We start from the raw sequence: 16625 nt of genomic DNA, 5'->3' as shown, positions 1-16625 counted from the left end.
AAGCAGTGGTATCAACGCAGAGTACTATTTTAAACCGCAATCTTGCCATCAAGTCGATAAAATCTTTGTATGTACATCCTCTTTCGTTGTATATGAAATTACACGCAGTAAAATTAATTAATAATATATATAAATAATAATATATATAATAATATATATATATTAATAAAAATATATATAATTATATATATATATATATATATATATATATATATATATATATTATATATATATCTATATATTATATATATATGTATATTATCATACATTATATTTTTATATATATAATATATATAATTAATATATATTATTAATTAATAATATATAATTAATATAATCGTTCAATGGCAATGAACGCTTATATTTTTTCGTGGAATCTAACAGGAGAGTTTAGAAATGAAGTTGACTATATCCTTAATTAATCGTCGTCGTTTTGTTTCTTTTTTCGTAAATGGAAAAAAAGTGTACGACATTACAAGTTCCTAAAAATGTTGGTAAGCCGAGTTCGATCAGTTCATATACGAATCGAAAAAAAAAACGCGTGAGACAAATTAATGAGAAGTCAAAATAGGCGAAGCAACATTTCACAAGTCAAGATTTTACTGTTTTGTGCCATTATCGGATAAAATTAATTTAAATTGCGAAAGAATAAACAATTGCAAATGTATTTTGCTGCATTTAAATTGCTGAGGGCCAATTTCACCAATTTTTTTTTAAACATTTTACTTTTTTTATTTAATGATGAAAGAAAAGGTAGAAGAGAGGTTTATGCACGAGACGACGTTGGATCGACAAAAAGACGATTTCTAAACAGTATTAAACTAGGCTCTCGGTTCGTTTCCGATGTCAGAAAATCACCACACCTCGTGAACAGAATGAATTAATCATTAAAAAAAAAAAAAAAAAAAACTTTCTTCGCTGATAATTTGACGTAATTTACTCGCTCGGTCGTTATATGTGTCTGTGTCAAAGAGAAGAAAATAACGATGTGAATTTCGATGTTTTTAAATCTGTACTAGCGAGAGCGATAATTAGAAGGTAATAGCATGATGTAAATGTCAAGGGTTATAGCGACAAGAAAGACAGTGATATATAATATAAACTATATATAATATATTTACGTGTAAATAAAATAAATAACTTAAGGCACAGAATATATATAAGTAATTTTTTTATGCTTTTCTCTCTTATCAATTTACTTTGATACCTTAGTATTTCCCGAATACTCACATCGGCTTTTCTTTTCATTAATAATTTTCTCATCGATATAACCTGCTCTAATTTGACTATATATATGTGTGTCTGTGTATTATATTTTATTATATATTATATATTATGATATTTTACTAAGAAGCTTAATTTTTTTAGAGAGTCATTTATTCAATTTATACAGCCATTTATTATGCATATTTATTTCGGAAAAATTTTTCCAAATTTTCGATTTTTTATCAGAAAAATTATTGATGTTACGAATATTAAATAATGAAAAATGGATTCTAATTTTTTTCTCTTATATATATATATATATATATATATATATATATATATATATATACTAGAACACAAGCGCGCGCCATTCTTCGGTTTTGTTAAAAAAAAAATTTTTTTTTAAATATAAAATTTGTTTAAACTCGATTAATAGTTTTTCATAGAAATCAGCTGATTAAAGCGTTAATTTATTAATTAAATTTTTAAATAATATGATAAAAAATTAAAATAGTAATATGTTGTAAATAATATGTTATAATATCTTATTCTCGATTAATATTTTTTGATAGAAATCAGCTGATAACTTTCAAAAATATTAATCAAGTTTAAAGTATTATAACATATTATTTAAAATATATTAAAAGACATCAGGACTCTTTCTTGCGCTTATTCAGTGGCAGAATCTGCGAGAAAAATCAGTTTTCATATATTTTTGTTATTAATTTACAGATAATTATTAATGCAATTAACATGCAATAATACGAGTCTTTTAATATCTTCGATAATTCATCTAAATTAATAGATTATATTTTGCGAAGAGATAAATAGTTAACGAGCAACTGTCTTATTGCGGTCGAAAAATCGTTTGAGTTAATAGGGGAACATATTTTGCGAAGAGGTATAGTGTAGCAATATGTGTCTTTTCAGGTCCGAAAAATCGTCTGAGTTAATAGGAATACATGTTATGCAAAGAAGTTGATCGAAGTAACGTCGGTAATAGAGGTTGGTAATTTATCGATAATAACGTCGATAATTTACCAACCTTCATTACCGACGTTACTTTGAATAACCTCTTTGCATAACATGTATTCCTATTAACTCGGACGATTTTTCGAACGTCTTAAGAGACACGTGGCACATATGGGATACATAACCTACTGTTTTAAATTAAATTAAATTTATTAAATAATGCTAAATAATTTTTACAAATTGATGATACTCGTAAATTAAAAATTCATAATAATAAAAAATACAATATGTATTACTATGAACGTTGTTATTAACAATTATTAAAATATTTAGTCATGATGTGAAATATCGATGACAGCTTTTACGCGAAAATTGTAATAAAATGCCGAAATAAGGAGAAAAAAAGAAAAAGAAAGAAAATACTGCATTTTAAAAGAAAATTGATATAATAAAAGAAGAAAAATAAAATACTCAAAGTGTTATCAATTATTATTATAATATTATATTGCGAGAAAATGGCGATTTATCAGGATGCAAAAGTAATTATACCTTCATTAAAAATATATATACTTACAGGGAGATAAATATTAGTAAATTTTTCGATATATTTCATATATTGTTTTATATTTGTTTATTCTCAAATATACATAATAATAAATGTTTTTTTTTTTTCAGCAAATCCAAGCACAAACATTGTTATTCATTCTGGTTCTATGTATTTTCATTACATGCAGTGGCAAGGAGATATTTGCAAAGTATAATAAAGTACAAATGTTTTCTGTCGTAATATTAATAAATATAAACAAGTGTGATATGGGGACAGGATTTTGTTATCAACATTGTTTTTTTATAAACGAAGGAATTGATGCAAGCAATAGAAGAGTCTCTGCTGCAGGTATCACAAGCACTTTACAATTCTGTTAATCAACTGTTATATTTTAACAAATAATTTGAAAATTAAAATATAATTTCTATTACTTTTATATTATTGATAAGATCATGTGGATGCACTGTTTGATTGCATGTTTGGATTTATGATAGGTGTTGAAACGCAGAAGATATCATATATGGAAGACGCAATTTCTCCCAAGGATACACAAGAACATATGAATTATGGCAGTGCAGATGTCACGCAGACATTTTTTTGGCTTTTACAAAAATCTGTTTCCATACAAATTGTGCAAATCCCATTAACAAATTGGAGGATGAGTTGCTTTTGGATCTCTCAAATAAAGATATATTTCTGTCATGTGGATTCGAATGTATGTAGGAGAAAACATTTATTGTTAAAAAGCCAAAACAACAAACAGAGAAGAATACAGGTATCTTTCTTTTCACTTTTCTTATAAAAAGTTATATATATTTTTTCCTCCCTTATATACAAATTTATATATAAAACTGTACCGAAACTTATGCGACAGGTGGGCGATGAATGCTTAATAGCATCTTTGAGCTTGTTTCAACTTGAGTTGTTCAGAATTATTGGAACCCATAATGTTCATATTCAAAAATGATCTTTAGGAGATCCAGAAGATCTTTATGATGAAAGTTATTTAAGTATTCATTTTATGCGTAAGTATTCATTTTTCAAACAAGTATATCTCTGTTTGAAGTATTATGTAACATTTTTCTACAAAATATTATTTATGTAAAAAAAGGAATAGAAAGTAAAACAATTTATATAGCACAGTATCAATTATATAAAATAAAGATAAATATTTTAAAAATGTATTTTAATATTTATATGAAAACTTTGGAAATTTATTTAGATATAAAATTAATTTTTATTTCTTTGGAAATTTATTAAGTTTTTTTTTATTATATACAATTTTATTAAGATTATTATTATATATAATTTTCAAACTTTGGAAATTTATTAAGATATTTATATTTAGATATAATTAATTTTCATATATTCTATTAATTTACAGATAATGCAGTTGACGTGCAGTAATACGCGTCTTATCATACTCTCAAAAGTTCGTCTGAATTATTCGGAAAATATATTTCGCGAAGAAGTAAGTAATGCACTTTACACAAGCAATAATGTGCACCTTTAGATATCTTCGAAAATACACATTAAAGTAATTAGGAGATTTTGCGAAAAAATGTGAATAGTGCAAACGCAGTAATGTATCTTTTAATGTGCTTGAAAATTCATTTCTGAGTTAGAAGAATATGTTTTACAAAGAGATCAGTGGAACTTTATAGTAATGCACAATTTTATGTGATAAATTCGTAAATTAAAAATAAAATGTGCATATTTATATTTATCAGTATATAATTTTACTTTTATGCATATATATGAATATGTATGTACATTTATGTTTATGCATATATATGAATATGTATGTACATTTATGATTATGCATATATATGAATATGTATGTACATTTATGATAATGCATATATATGAATATGTATGTACATTTATGATTATGCATATATATGAATATGTATGTACATTTATGATTATGCATATATATGAATATGTATGTACATTTATGTTTATGCATATATATGAATATGTATGTACATTTATGTTTATGCATATATATGAATATGTATGTACATTTATGATTATGCATATATATGAATATGTATGTACATTTATGATTATGCATATATATGAATATGTATGTACATTTATGTTTTTGCATATATATGAATATGTATGTACATTTATGTTTATGTTCTGTTTTATGTATCTGAGTTAGAAGAATATGTTTTACAAAGAGATCAATGGAACCTTATAGTAATGCAAAATTTTATGTGATAAATTCGTAAATTAAAAATAGAATGTGCATATTTATATTTATCAGTATATAATTTTACTTTTATGCATTGACAAAAGCATTTCTTTCTTCTAAGTTTGGGATTTTTAATTGCAATTTATTTAAATAATACCATAAAGAAACAAATGTAACACGTGCTTTGTAATATTCTAGTAATATTCTAATAATAAAAGTGCGAGATAGTCTGTACAGACTGAAAGCATTTACTTTAAAAGGTCAAAAGAAACAAACAATAACACTCATGATCAGCAGAAACAGTAAACCGCTGAAAGCATAACGTAAAGCACTCACTGAGCCATTTCCTCTGCTGAAAGCAGCCTATACAGTTGTGTGTGGTTTTTTCGTATCAAGAAAATAAAGTGATTTATATTTGAATTGTTAGAACGTTAAAATGCCAAGCGAGGTGATAACTTTGCAGCTTGGCCAATGTGGCAATCAAAGTATTACATGTTATTTTGTCTCATATAATATAAATCCTTTTCATACGTTTTATAATTTTTTGATACAAATGCTACGATATTTCCAAACACTTGCAAATATGAAAATAACGAATATCTTTATCGTTTTTTTGTTTACATTATGCCTCAATTTTCAAACTTAAAATTTCTCTTTTATTATAATTTGTAATAAAACCTATATATTTTCTTTCTTAGAATAAAATTTATATATTTTTATACATTTTATTTATAGTTGGATTTGAGTTTTGGAAGAGATTATGCACAGAGCATGGAATCAGCCCAGAAGGAATCTTGGAAGATTATGCAATAGAGGGAACGGATAGAAAGGATGTCTTTTTTTATCAAGCAGATGATGAGCATTACGTACCACGAGCTGTGTTATTAGATTTAGAGCCCAGGGTTATTCATACTATTATGAATTTACCATATTCAAAGGTAGTACGCATCTGGAATATGTATGTACATTTATGTTTATGCATATATATGAATATGTATGTACATTTATGTTTATGCATATATATGAATATGTATGTGCATTTATGTTTATGCATATATATGAATATGTATGTGCATTTATGTTTATGCATATATATGAATATGTATGTACATTTATGTTTATGCATATATATGAATATGTATGTACATTTATGTTTATGCATATATATGAATATGTATGTACATTTATGTTTATGCATATATATGAATATGTATGTACATTTATGTTTATGCATATATATGAATATGTATGTACATTTATGATTATGCATATATATGAATATGTATGTACATTTATGATTATGCATATATATGAATATGTATGTACATTTATGATTATGCATATATATGAATATGTATGTACATTTATGATTATGCATATATATGAATATGTATGTACATTTATGTTTATGCATATATATGAATATGTATGTACATTTATGATTATGCATATATATGAATATGTATGTACATTTATGTTTATGCATATATATGAATATGTATGTACATTTATGATTATGCATATATATGAATATGTATGTACATTTATGATTATGCATATATATGAATATGTATGTACATTTATGTTTATGCATATATATGAATATGTATGTACATTTATGTTTATGCATATATATGAATATGTATGTACATTTATGTTTATGCATATATATGAATATGTATGTACATTTATGTTTATGCATATATATGAATATGTATGTACATTTATGATTATGCATATATATGAATATGTATGTACATTTATGATTATGCATATATATGAATATGTATGTACATTTATGTTTATGCATATATATGAATATGTATGTACATTTATGATTATGCATATATATGAATATGTATGTACATTTATGATTATGCATATATATGAATATGTATGTACATTTATGTTTATGCATATATATGAATATGTATGTACATTTATGTTTATGCATATATATGAATATGTATGTACATTTATGATTATGCATATATATGAATATGTATGTACATTTATGATTATGCATATATATGAATATGTATGTACATTTATGTTTATGCATATATATGAATATGTATGTACATTTATGTTTATGCATATATATGAATATGTATGTACATTTATGTTTATGCATATATATGAATATGTATGTACATTTATGTTTATGCATATATATGAATATGTATGTACATTTATGTTTATGCATATATATGAATATGTATGTACATTTATGTTTATGCATATATATGAATATGTATGTACATTTATGTTTATGCATATATATGAATATGTATGTACATTTATGATTATGCATATATATGAATATGTATGTACATTTATGTTTATGCATATATATGAATATGTATGTACATTTATGTTTATGCATATATATGAATATGTATGTACATTTATGTTTATGCATATATATGAATATGTATGTACATTTATGATTATGCATATATATGAATATGTATGTACATTTATGATTATGCATATATATGAATATGTATGTACATTTATGATTATGCATATATATGAATATGTATGTACATTTATGATTATGCATATATATGAATATGTATGTACATTTATGTTTATGCATATATATGAATATGTATGAACATTTATGTTTATGCATATATATGAATATGTATGTACATTTATGTTTATGCATATATATGAATATGTATGTACATTTATGTTTATGCATATATATGAATATGTATGTACATTTATGATTATGCATATATATGAATATGTATGTACATTTATGTTTATGCATATATATGAATATGTATGTACATTTATGTTTATGCATATATATGAATATGTATGTACATTTATGTTTATGCATATATATGAATATGTATGTACATTTATGTTTATGCATATATATGAATATGTATGTACATTTATGATTATGCATATATATGAATATGTATGTACATTTATGTTTATGCATATATATGAATATGTATGTACATTTATGTTTATGCATATATATGAATATGTATGTACATTTATGATTATGCATATATATGAATATGTATGTACATTTATGATTATGCATATATATGAATATGTATGTACATTTATGATTATGCATATATATGAATATGTATGTACATTTATGATTATGCATATATATGAATATGTATGTACATTTATGATTATGCATATATATGAATATGTATGTACATTTATGATTATGCATATATATGAATATGTATGTACATTTATGATTATGCATATATATGAATATGTATGTACATTTATGATTATGCATATATATGAATATGTATGTACATTTATGATTATGCATATATATGAATATGTATGTACATTTATGATTATGCATATATATGAATATGTATGTACATTTATGATTATGCATATATATGAATATGTATGTACATTTATGATTATGCATATATATGAATATGTATGTACATTTATGTTTATGCATATATATGAATATGTATGTACATTTATGTTTATGCATATATATGAATATGTATGTACATTTATGATTATGCATATATATGAATATGTATGTACATTTATGATTATGCATATATATGAATATGTATGTACATTTATGTTTATGCATATATATGAATATGTATGTACATTTATGTTTATGCATATATATGAATATGTATGTACATTTATGTTTATGCATATATATGAATATGTATGTACATTTATGTTTATGCATATATATGAATATGTATGTACATTTATGTTTATGCATATATATGAATATGTATGTACATTTATGTTTATGCATATATATGAATATGTATGTACATTTATGATTATGCATATATATGAATATGTATGTACATTTATGATTATGCATATATATGAATATGTATGTACATTTATGTTTATGCATATATATGAATATGTATGAACATTTATGTTTATGCATATATATGAATATGTATGTACATTTATGTTTATGCATATATATGAATATGTATGTACATTTATGTTTATGCATATATATGAATATGTATGTACATTTATGATTATGCATATATATGAATATGTATGTACATTTATGTTTATGCATATATATGAATATGTATGTACATTTATGTTTATGCATATATATGAATATGTATGTACATTTATGTTTATGCATATATATGAATATGTATGTACATTTATGATTATGCATATATATGAATATGTATGTACATTTATGTTTATGCATATATATGAATATGTATGTACATTTATGTTTATGCATATATATGAATATGTATGTACATTTATGTTTATGCATATATATGAATATGTATGTACATTTATGTTTATGCATATATATGAATATGTATGTACATTTATGTTTATGCATATATATGAATATGTATGTACATTTATGTTTATGCATATATATGAATATGTATGTACATTTATGATTATGCATATATATGAATATGTATGTACATTTATGTTTATGCATATATATGAATATGTATGTACATTTATGTTTATGCATATATATGAATATGTATGTACATTTATGTTTATGCATATATATGAATATGTATGTACATTTATGTTTATGCATATATATGAATATGTATGTACATTTATGTTTATGCATATATATGAATATGTATGTACATTTATGTTTATGCATATATATGAATATGTATGTACATTTATGTTTATGCATATATATGAATATGTATGTACATTTATGTTTATGCATATATATGAATATGTATGTACATTTATGATTATGCATATATATGAATATGTATGTACATTTATGATTATGCATATATATGAATATGTATGTACATTTATGTTTATGCATATATATGAATATGTATGAACATTTATGTTTATGCATATATATGAATATGTATGTACATTTATGTTTATGCATATATATGAATATGTATGTACATTTATGTTTATGCATATATATGAATATGTATGTACATTTATGATTATGCATATATATGAATATGTATGTACATTTATGTTTATGCATATATATGAATATGTATGTACATTTATGTTTATGCATATATATGAATATGTATGTACATTTATGTTTATGCATATATATGAATATGTATGTACATTTATGATTATGCATATATATGAATATGTATGTACATTTATGTTTATGCATATATATGAATATGTATGTACATTTATGTTTATGCATATATATGAATATGTATGTACATTTATGTTTATGCATATATATGAATATGTATGTACATTTATGTTTATGCATATATATGAATATGTATGTACATTTATGTTTATGCATATATATGAATATGTATGTACATTTATGTTTATGCATATATATGAATATGTATGTACATTTATGATTATGCATATATATGAATATGTATGTACATTTATGTTTATGCATATATATGAATATGTATGTACATTTATGTTTATGCATATATATGAATATGTATGTACATTTATGTTTATGCATATATATGAATATGTATGTACATTTATGTTTATGCATATATATGAATATGTATGTACATTTATGATTATGCATATATATGAATATGTATGTACATTTATGTTTATGCATATATATGAATATGTATGTACATTTATGTTTATGCATATATATGAATATGTATGTACATTTATGTTTATGCATATATATGAATATGTATGTACATTTATGTTTATGCATATATATGAATATGTATGTACATTTATGTTTATGCATATATATGAATATGTATGTACATTTATGTTTATGCATATATATGAATATGTATGTACATTTATGTTTATGCATATATATGAATATGTATGTACATTTATGTTTATGCATATATATGAATATGTATGTACATTTATGTTTATGCATATATATGAATATGTATGTACATTTATGTTTATGCATATATATGAATATGTATGTACATTTATGTTTATGTTCTGTTTTATGTATCTGAGTTAGAAGAATATGTTTTACAAAGAGATCAGTGGAACTTTACAGTAATGCACAATTTTATGTGATAAATTCGTAAATTAAAAATAAAATGTGCATATTTATATTTATCAGTATATAATTTTACTTTTATGCATTAACAAAAACATTTCTTTCTTCTGTTTGGGATTTTTAATTGCAATTTATTAATTTTGTTCGCATAGAACGCGCTTTTCCAGGAAGCTGCTGCATGTAATTAATATTATATATTAACAATTTTCGCTTTTCTTTTAACTGGATTTAGACACAATTGTTTTGATTAAATACTTGATGACTATTTTTTTATTTTGAAAATTTATTATTTTCTCTTTCGCAGACTGAAGAAGAAGGCACTGAGGAAGAGTTTGCGAATCTTGCCGAAGATGAGAGAGTTTTAAAGCTGTCATAATTCGTCGAAAACATTATTATTCATCATATGGAATTATAGAACAATACATTTATTGGTATGTGGCATCAGCGTTCTGGGAAAAATTCGAGAATACAGAGTACAGCCAACAGGGAATTGTTCAAGTATGCTGTGGATGATGTGTACATTATGTTTACGGAGTTTCTACTTGTTCTAAAAATGTTGGAATATATAAGAGGAACAAGGATGCGGCTACGGATTCGTAAAGCACCAAAAATGATATGGAGACACAATTCAAGCTCATTGTCAGAGCTACATTGTTGAACCAATTACTATTGTGTCATGATTGTACTATAGACCAGATCTATAAAGTTGCCTTTAATGTATTCTGCAATTCAGACAACTCTTCTCAAGGTAAATATTTATCTTAATATAATCACTTTGTGATCTAATACTTGAGATATATACAGAAATATATGTCTTAAATCAGATATATCAATTAATAGAAAACTAGTTGATCTGAAATTATTGGAGAGACTCGTAAGAAATTGCACTCACATATCATTAATTTATATTCGTATCAAGAATCATCTAATTAAAAAAACATGCGACAACATTTGACAAGTCATAATAGATTTCATTAGAAAACGTATGTGAACGTTTTTATCTCTCTCTTTTTATTAATCTCATATAATTCATAATAATAATTATAATAATTATAGTAATATCTATGATGTAATGTTTTATTTTTACAGTGGCTCGAAACTGTTGTCATAATTTAGCGGGTAAGAATCTGTTTTGGTGGTTTTTCGAAAACGGTTGCACTAACTGATGAAATCCATAGTGCCATAAATAAATTTAAACAGAAATTATTTCTATTTCCTGTATGAAACATACACCAAGATATGGATCGATCATCTAATCAACATATAAATTTTATTCATAAAAACATGTATTTGCATGCTATACTTTTTCCCAGAATATCTCGAGTCACAACCTGCGGTGAATGATCTGAATTTGCCTGGAAGAAACGGCTCAATGGAAGGATCTTAGGAATTTTCAGAAGGCAATTAAAACGAGACTCTTACATACCGGGGTGAACACCCCGGATATAGATCGCCGCTATAAAAAGATAAAATAAAAATTGTCAAGTATCTCGGTCTAACAGGAGTTCTGGAAGCTGTCAAGCTGTCAATGGAATCTATCAAGTGAGATCTCTACAGCTTATCGCATATAGATTCTTATGTGTCCGTTTGTTATCTATATTGATTTGTCGAATACGTTTATTTCTTCAGGAGTTATTTGGAAAGCAGAGAGGACATCGTACGTTTTGTCGTTAACTGTCTGCTCGAAGATTCGCCGAGCAAATTGGCCGACGAATTGGTAAAGGACGTGCAATTAAACAACAGTTGGACTATCAGCGAGACTGAGGATAAGAAAAGGTGAATGCCGGATTCTGTCAACATTAATCTCAGTAAACCGCGAAATTTCATTAGTCGCGTTATAAAAGCAGCTGTGTGTTGTACTGGCTGGCTTCAGTATTGTATAGCGTCAGTATTAAATATAGAATTTGTATTTTCAGCTAAAACAATGCAGCAAGGTGTCTGACATAATCTCTACCCTGGTGAAGGTGTACAGCAGTCAGGATTTATTTGTCAATGAGCATCGCACAATTTAGTGAAGGAGAGTATCAAGCTGCAACTCAACTCGATTATCTTAGTTGGATTCCAAGCAAAACAGATACATAAAATATCTAAGAAATACAAAATATAAGTGTGATCATAAATATAAAATTATATTATATTATATATTATATAAATATTATATAAAATATTATATTATTAAATATAAAATATTATATTAGAAGAAAAATATTTCTATTGCTTGTTTTCAAAATTAAATATCTTTTTCTAAGATTATTATTCTAGAATTTTAGAAAATATAATGCGAGTGACTAATTTTTTATAATTCCATTGTTCTGATATTTCTGATTATCTTATATTAGAAAATATATTGTTACCTGAAATAAATATTTTATACTTAATAAATATATTTTCTAAAATTCAATATATATATGAATATGTGATATAAATTCCACGCGCATGCGCGAGAAATCCAATATACGATTTATTAAAATTATTAGTGATTAATAATACGTAAAAAATAATATAATAATGTATTTTATTTATAATATAAATATATATCTATTATTTATTTTTATTATTTATATTTTTTTATTGTAATATATAATTTAATTTATTTTTATTTATGCAAGACCGTGATTACAATAAATTGTACAGAAAACAGAAAAATATACATTTAATAATAATAAAACATCATTAATTCTACTAATTTCTTACTAATTCTATTTTTCATTAACGGCTTGTCGATTAGCGATTTTTATTTATTTATTTGATTTATAATCTCAGGACTCTTGCGCTTATTCAGTGGCAGAATCTGCGAGAAAAATCAGTTTTCATATATTTTTGTTATTAATTTACAGATAATTATTAATGCAATTAACGTGCAATAATACAAGTCTTTTAATATCTTCGATAATTCATCTAAATTAATAGATTATATTTTGCGACGAGATTTAACGAGCAATAATATATGTCTTATTGCGAAAAATCGTCTGAGTTAATAGGGGAACATATTTTGCGAAGAGGTATAGTGTAGCAATATGTGTCTTTTCAGGTCCGAAAAATCATCTGAGTTAATAGGAATACATATTATGCAAAGAGGTAGATCGAAGTAACGTCGGTAATAAAGGTTGGTAATTTATCGATAATAACGTCGATAATTTACCAACCTTCATTACCGACGTTACTTCGAACAACCTCTTTGCATAACATGTATTCCTATTAACTCAGACGATTTTTCGGACATATTAAAAGACATTTATTGCCGCACTATCGACACTACTTCTTTGCAAATTATATTCTCCTATTAACGCGGATGATTTTTCGAATATATTTATTGCTGCACTATCGACACTACCTCTTTGCAAATTATATTCCCCTATTAACTCAGACGATTTTTCGGACATAAATGACACATATTACTGCAGAGATAGTGCAGTCTGTTCTATAGTTATACATATATATATATATTTTTTTTTTACATTATTACTTTATATTATTTGTTATATATTTTTACATTATTATTATTTTATATATTTTATGCATTATTTAAACAGATAAAAATAAGAATAATAATTAAAATAATTAAAAAATAATGTAAAGAATAATTATATTATTTTTTTTTCGAAAAAGTAAAAGTTTGCGCAATTAAGTTATAGAACATTCTATATATAATTATAAAGTTTTTAACAAGATGATCTTGGAAATAATATGATTGATATGCTTAAAATAATCTAAATACAAATGCAATAAAAATATAAATGTGTACATAAATGTATATATATATAAATGCGTACATAAATGTATCCCCTTTCTAAAAAAGGCATGTTATTGACATTGTTGTCGCTTTTCCGCGATGCTGATTGGCTCTCTGTCGATTCGCGTTGTGTGTTATATTCGTAGCATCGAAAGGCTGTCATCACGAGGGTTAGCAGTTAGCAGTTTGACAGTTAGTCCAAAATAAAATAAAATGAAATAATAATATGTTTTAAATAATATGTTATAATACTTTAAACTTGATTAATATTTTTGACATTCGCCTTATGTGTTATATTTGTAGCATGAAGAGGCTGTCATCGTGAGGGTTAGCAGTTAGCAGTTTGACAGTTACTCCAAAATAAAATTAAATAAAATAATGATATGTTTTAAATAATATGTTATAATACTTTAAATTTTGATTAATATTTTTGCGGAAAAGAGGCAACAATACTTGCGAGAATCGACTTAATATGTCTTTTTTAGAAAAAGACTAGAATAACACAAGCACGCGTTATGCCATTCCTCGATTTTATTAAAAAAAGTATTTATATAAAGTTTGTTTAAACTTCATTAATATTTTTTTACAGAAATCAGATGATTAAAGCATTACATTGCCAATTAAATTTTAAAATAAAAAAATGTTATAAAAATTAAAATAATATATAATTCCTTAAACTCGATTAATATTTTTTGACAGAAATCAGCTGATAGCTGTTATAAATATTAATCGAGTTTAAGGAATTATATATTACATTAATTAAAACATATTATTTTAAATGTTATAACATATTCTTATTTTAAAAATTGATTAGCAAATTAACGTTTTAATCAGCTGATTTCTGTAACAAAAATATTAATCGAGGATAAGATATTACAACATATTATTTACAATATATTGCTATTTTAATTTTTATAAAATATTACTATTTTAAAATTTAATTACCTTATTATATTAATATTTTCAAATATTTATTTAATTAAGAAGTAGTATATTTATTAAGTTAAGAATAGAAGTGAGACATGAATACAAATTTACAATTAAGGTTTCGTAGATATAATTTTTAAAACAAAAATTATTTTCTTAATTAGAGTCACAAATATATTTCGTCCGACACTTTTCGATAATCTTGATATAATTCGAATTCCGAATGCGCAGTAGAAATGAGTTTCGACATATATTACCGCGATATATGCATGCAGTCATGCATAATTCGTAATAATGTGCAGACATTGTACTGTTAAAATGTATATAAGATTAATTTTTTGCACATTTTGAAATATCGAAAATTAAAATATTAAAGCCGCAAATCCCATACGGCGCAGATTTATATAACGTATATTAGAACAAAAAGGTAGTACGCTGGTATGTTTATGGTACAAAGATAATCTGCAAACAATAAACTATTGAAAAATATATACGATGAATTTTTGGCTCGCCTTAAAATATTAGAAATCGATACTTTTTTACAGTTGACCCTATGCGACGCAATCTTATTCTATGTATATCAAGTTAAAACATTTGTACGCTGGTGCCTGTTTGGTACTAAATGATTCTGTAATCAATGTACTATTAAAATGTATAATCGATGAAATTTTGGCTCGTCTAAAATATTAGAAATTGATACATTTTTGCCGCTGACCCTATGCGACGCAACCCTATTTTAAGTATATTATATTAAAAAATTTGTACGCTGGTGTCTGCATGATACCAAAAGATTCTGCAATCAATGTACTATTAAAATGTATAATCGATAAATTTTTGGCTCGTCTTTAAATATTAGAACTCGATACTTCTTTACCGCTGACCCTATGCGACGCAAATTTATTTTATGTATATCAAGTTAAAAAATTTGTACGCTGGTGTCTGTTTGGTACCAAATGATTCTGTAATCAATGTATTATTAAAATATATAATCGATGAATTTTTGGCTCGTCTTAAAATATTAGAA

At 24.3% G+C, this 16625-nt stretch overlaps 1 protein-coding gene across 3 annotated transcripts; it reads left to right on the top strand.

Moving 5' to 3' along the window:
* Positions 1-2229: 2229 nt before the first annotated feature.
* LOC145941963 (actin-related protein 8-like) lies at positions 2230-13291 on the top strand. 3 transcript variants are annotated; one of them, XM_083048396.1, is made up of 11 exons: positions 2230-2717; positions 2854-3073; positions 3220-3500; positions 3600-3750; positions 4110-4196; positions 5664-5866; positions 11246-11689; positions 12031-12060; positions 12255-12483; positions 12571-12717; positions 12858-13075. In XM_083048396.1, exons 7-9 carry the CDS (start codon positions 11557-11559, stop codon positions 12326-12328), a joined length of 237 nt encoding a protein of 78 aa, XP_082904522.1. In that variant the 5' UTR covers positions 2230-2717; positions 2854-3073; positions 3220-3500; positions 3600-3750; positions 4110-4196; positions 5664-5866; positions 11246-11556; the 3' UTR covers positions 12329-12483; positions 12571-12717; positions 12858-13075. The 3 variants fall into 3 exon arrangements, with proteins under 3 accessions (XP_082904522.1, XP_082904521.1, XP_082904520.1); XM_083048395.1 differs by having other exon boundaries at positions 2231-2717; positions 12858-13291; XM_083048394.1 differs by having other exon boundaries at positions 2231-2717; positions 12031-12483; positions 12858-13291.
* Positions 13292-16625: the final 3334 nt, after the last annotated feature.

Source organism: Prenolepis imparis, unplaced genomic scaffold (genome assembly GCF_030444845.1).
Source record: "Prenolepis imparis isolate NDT839.2.m4 unplaced genomic scaffold, iyPreImpa1.0 SCAF_10, whole genome shotgun sequence".
NCBI classification, from domain to species: Eukaryota; Metazoa; Arthropoda; class Insecta; order Hymenoptera; family Formicidae; genus Prenolepis; species Prenolepis imparis.
The sequence above is the reverse complement of the archived record's forward strand: the minus strand, read 5'-3'. Positions and strand labels throughout refer to the sequence as shown.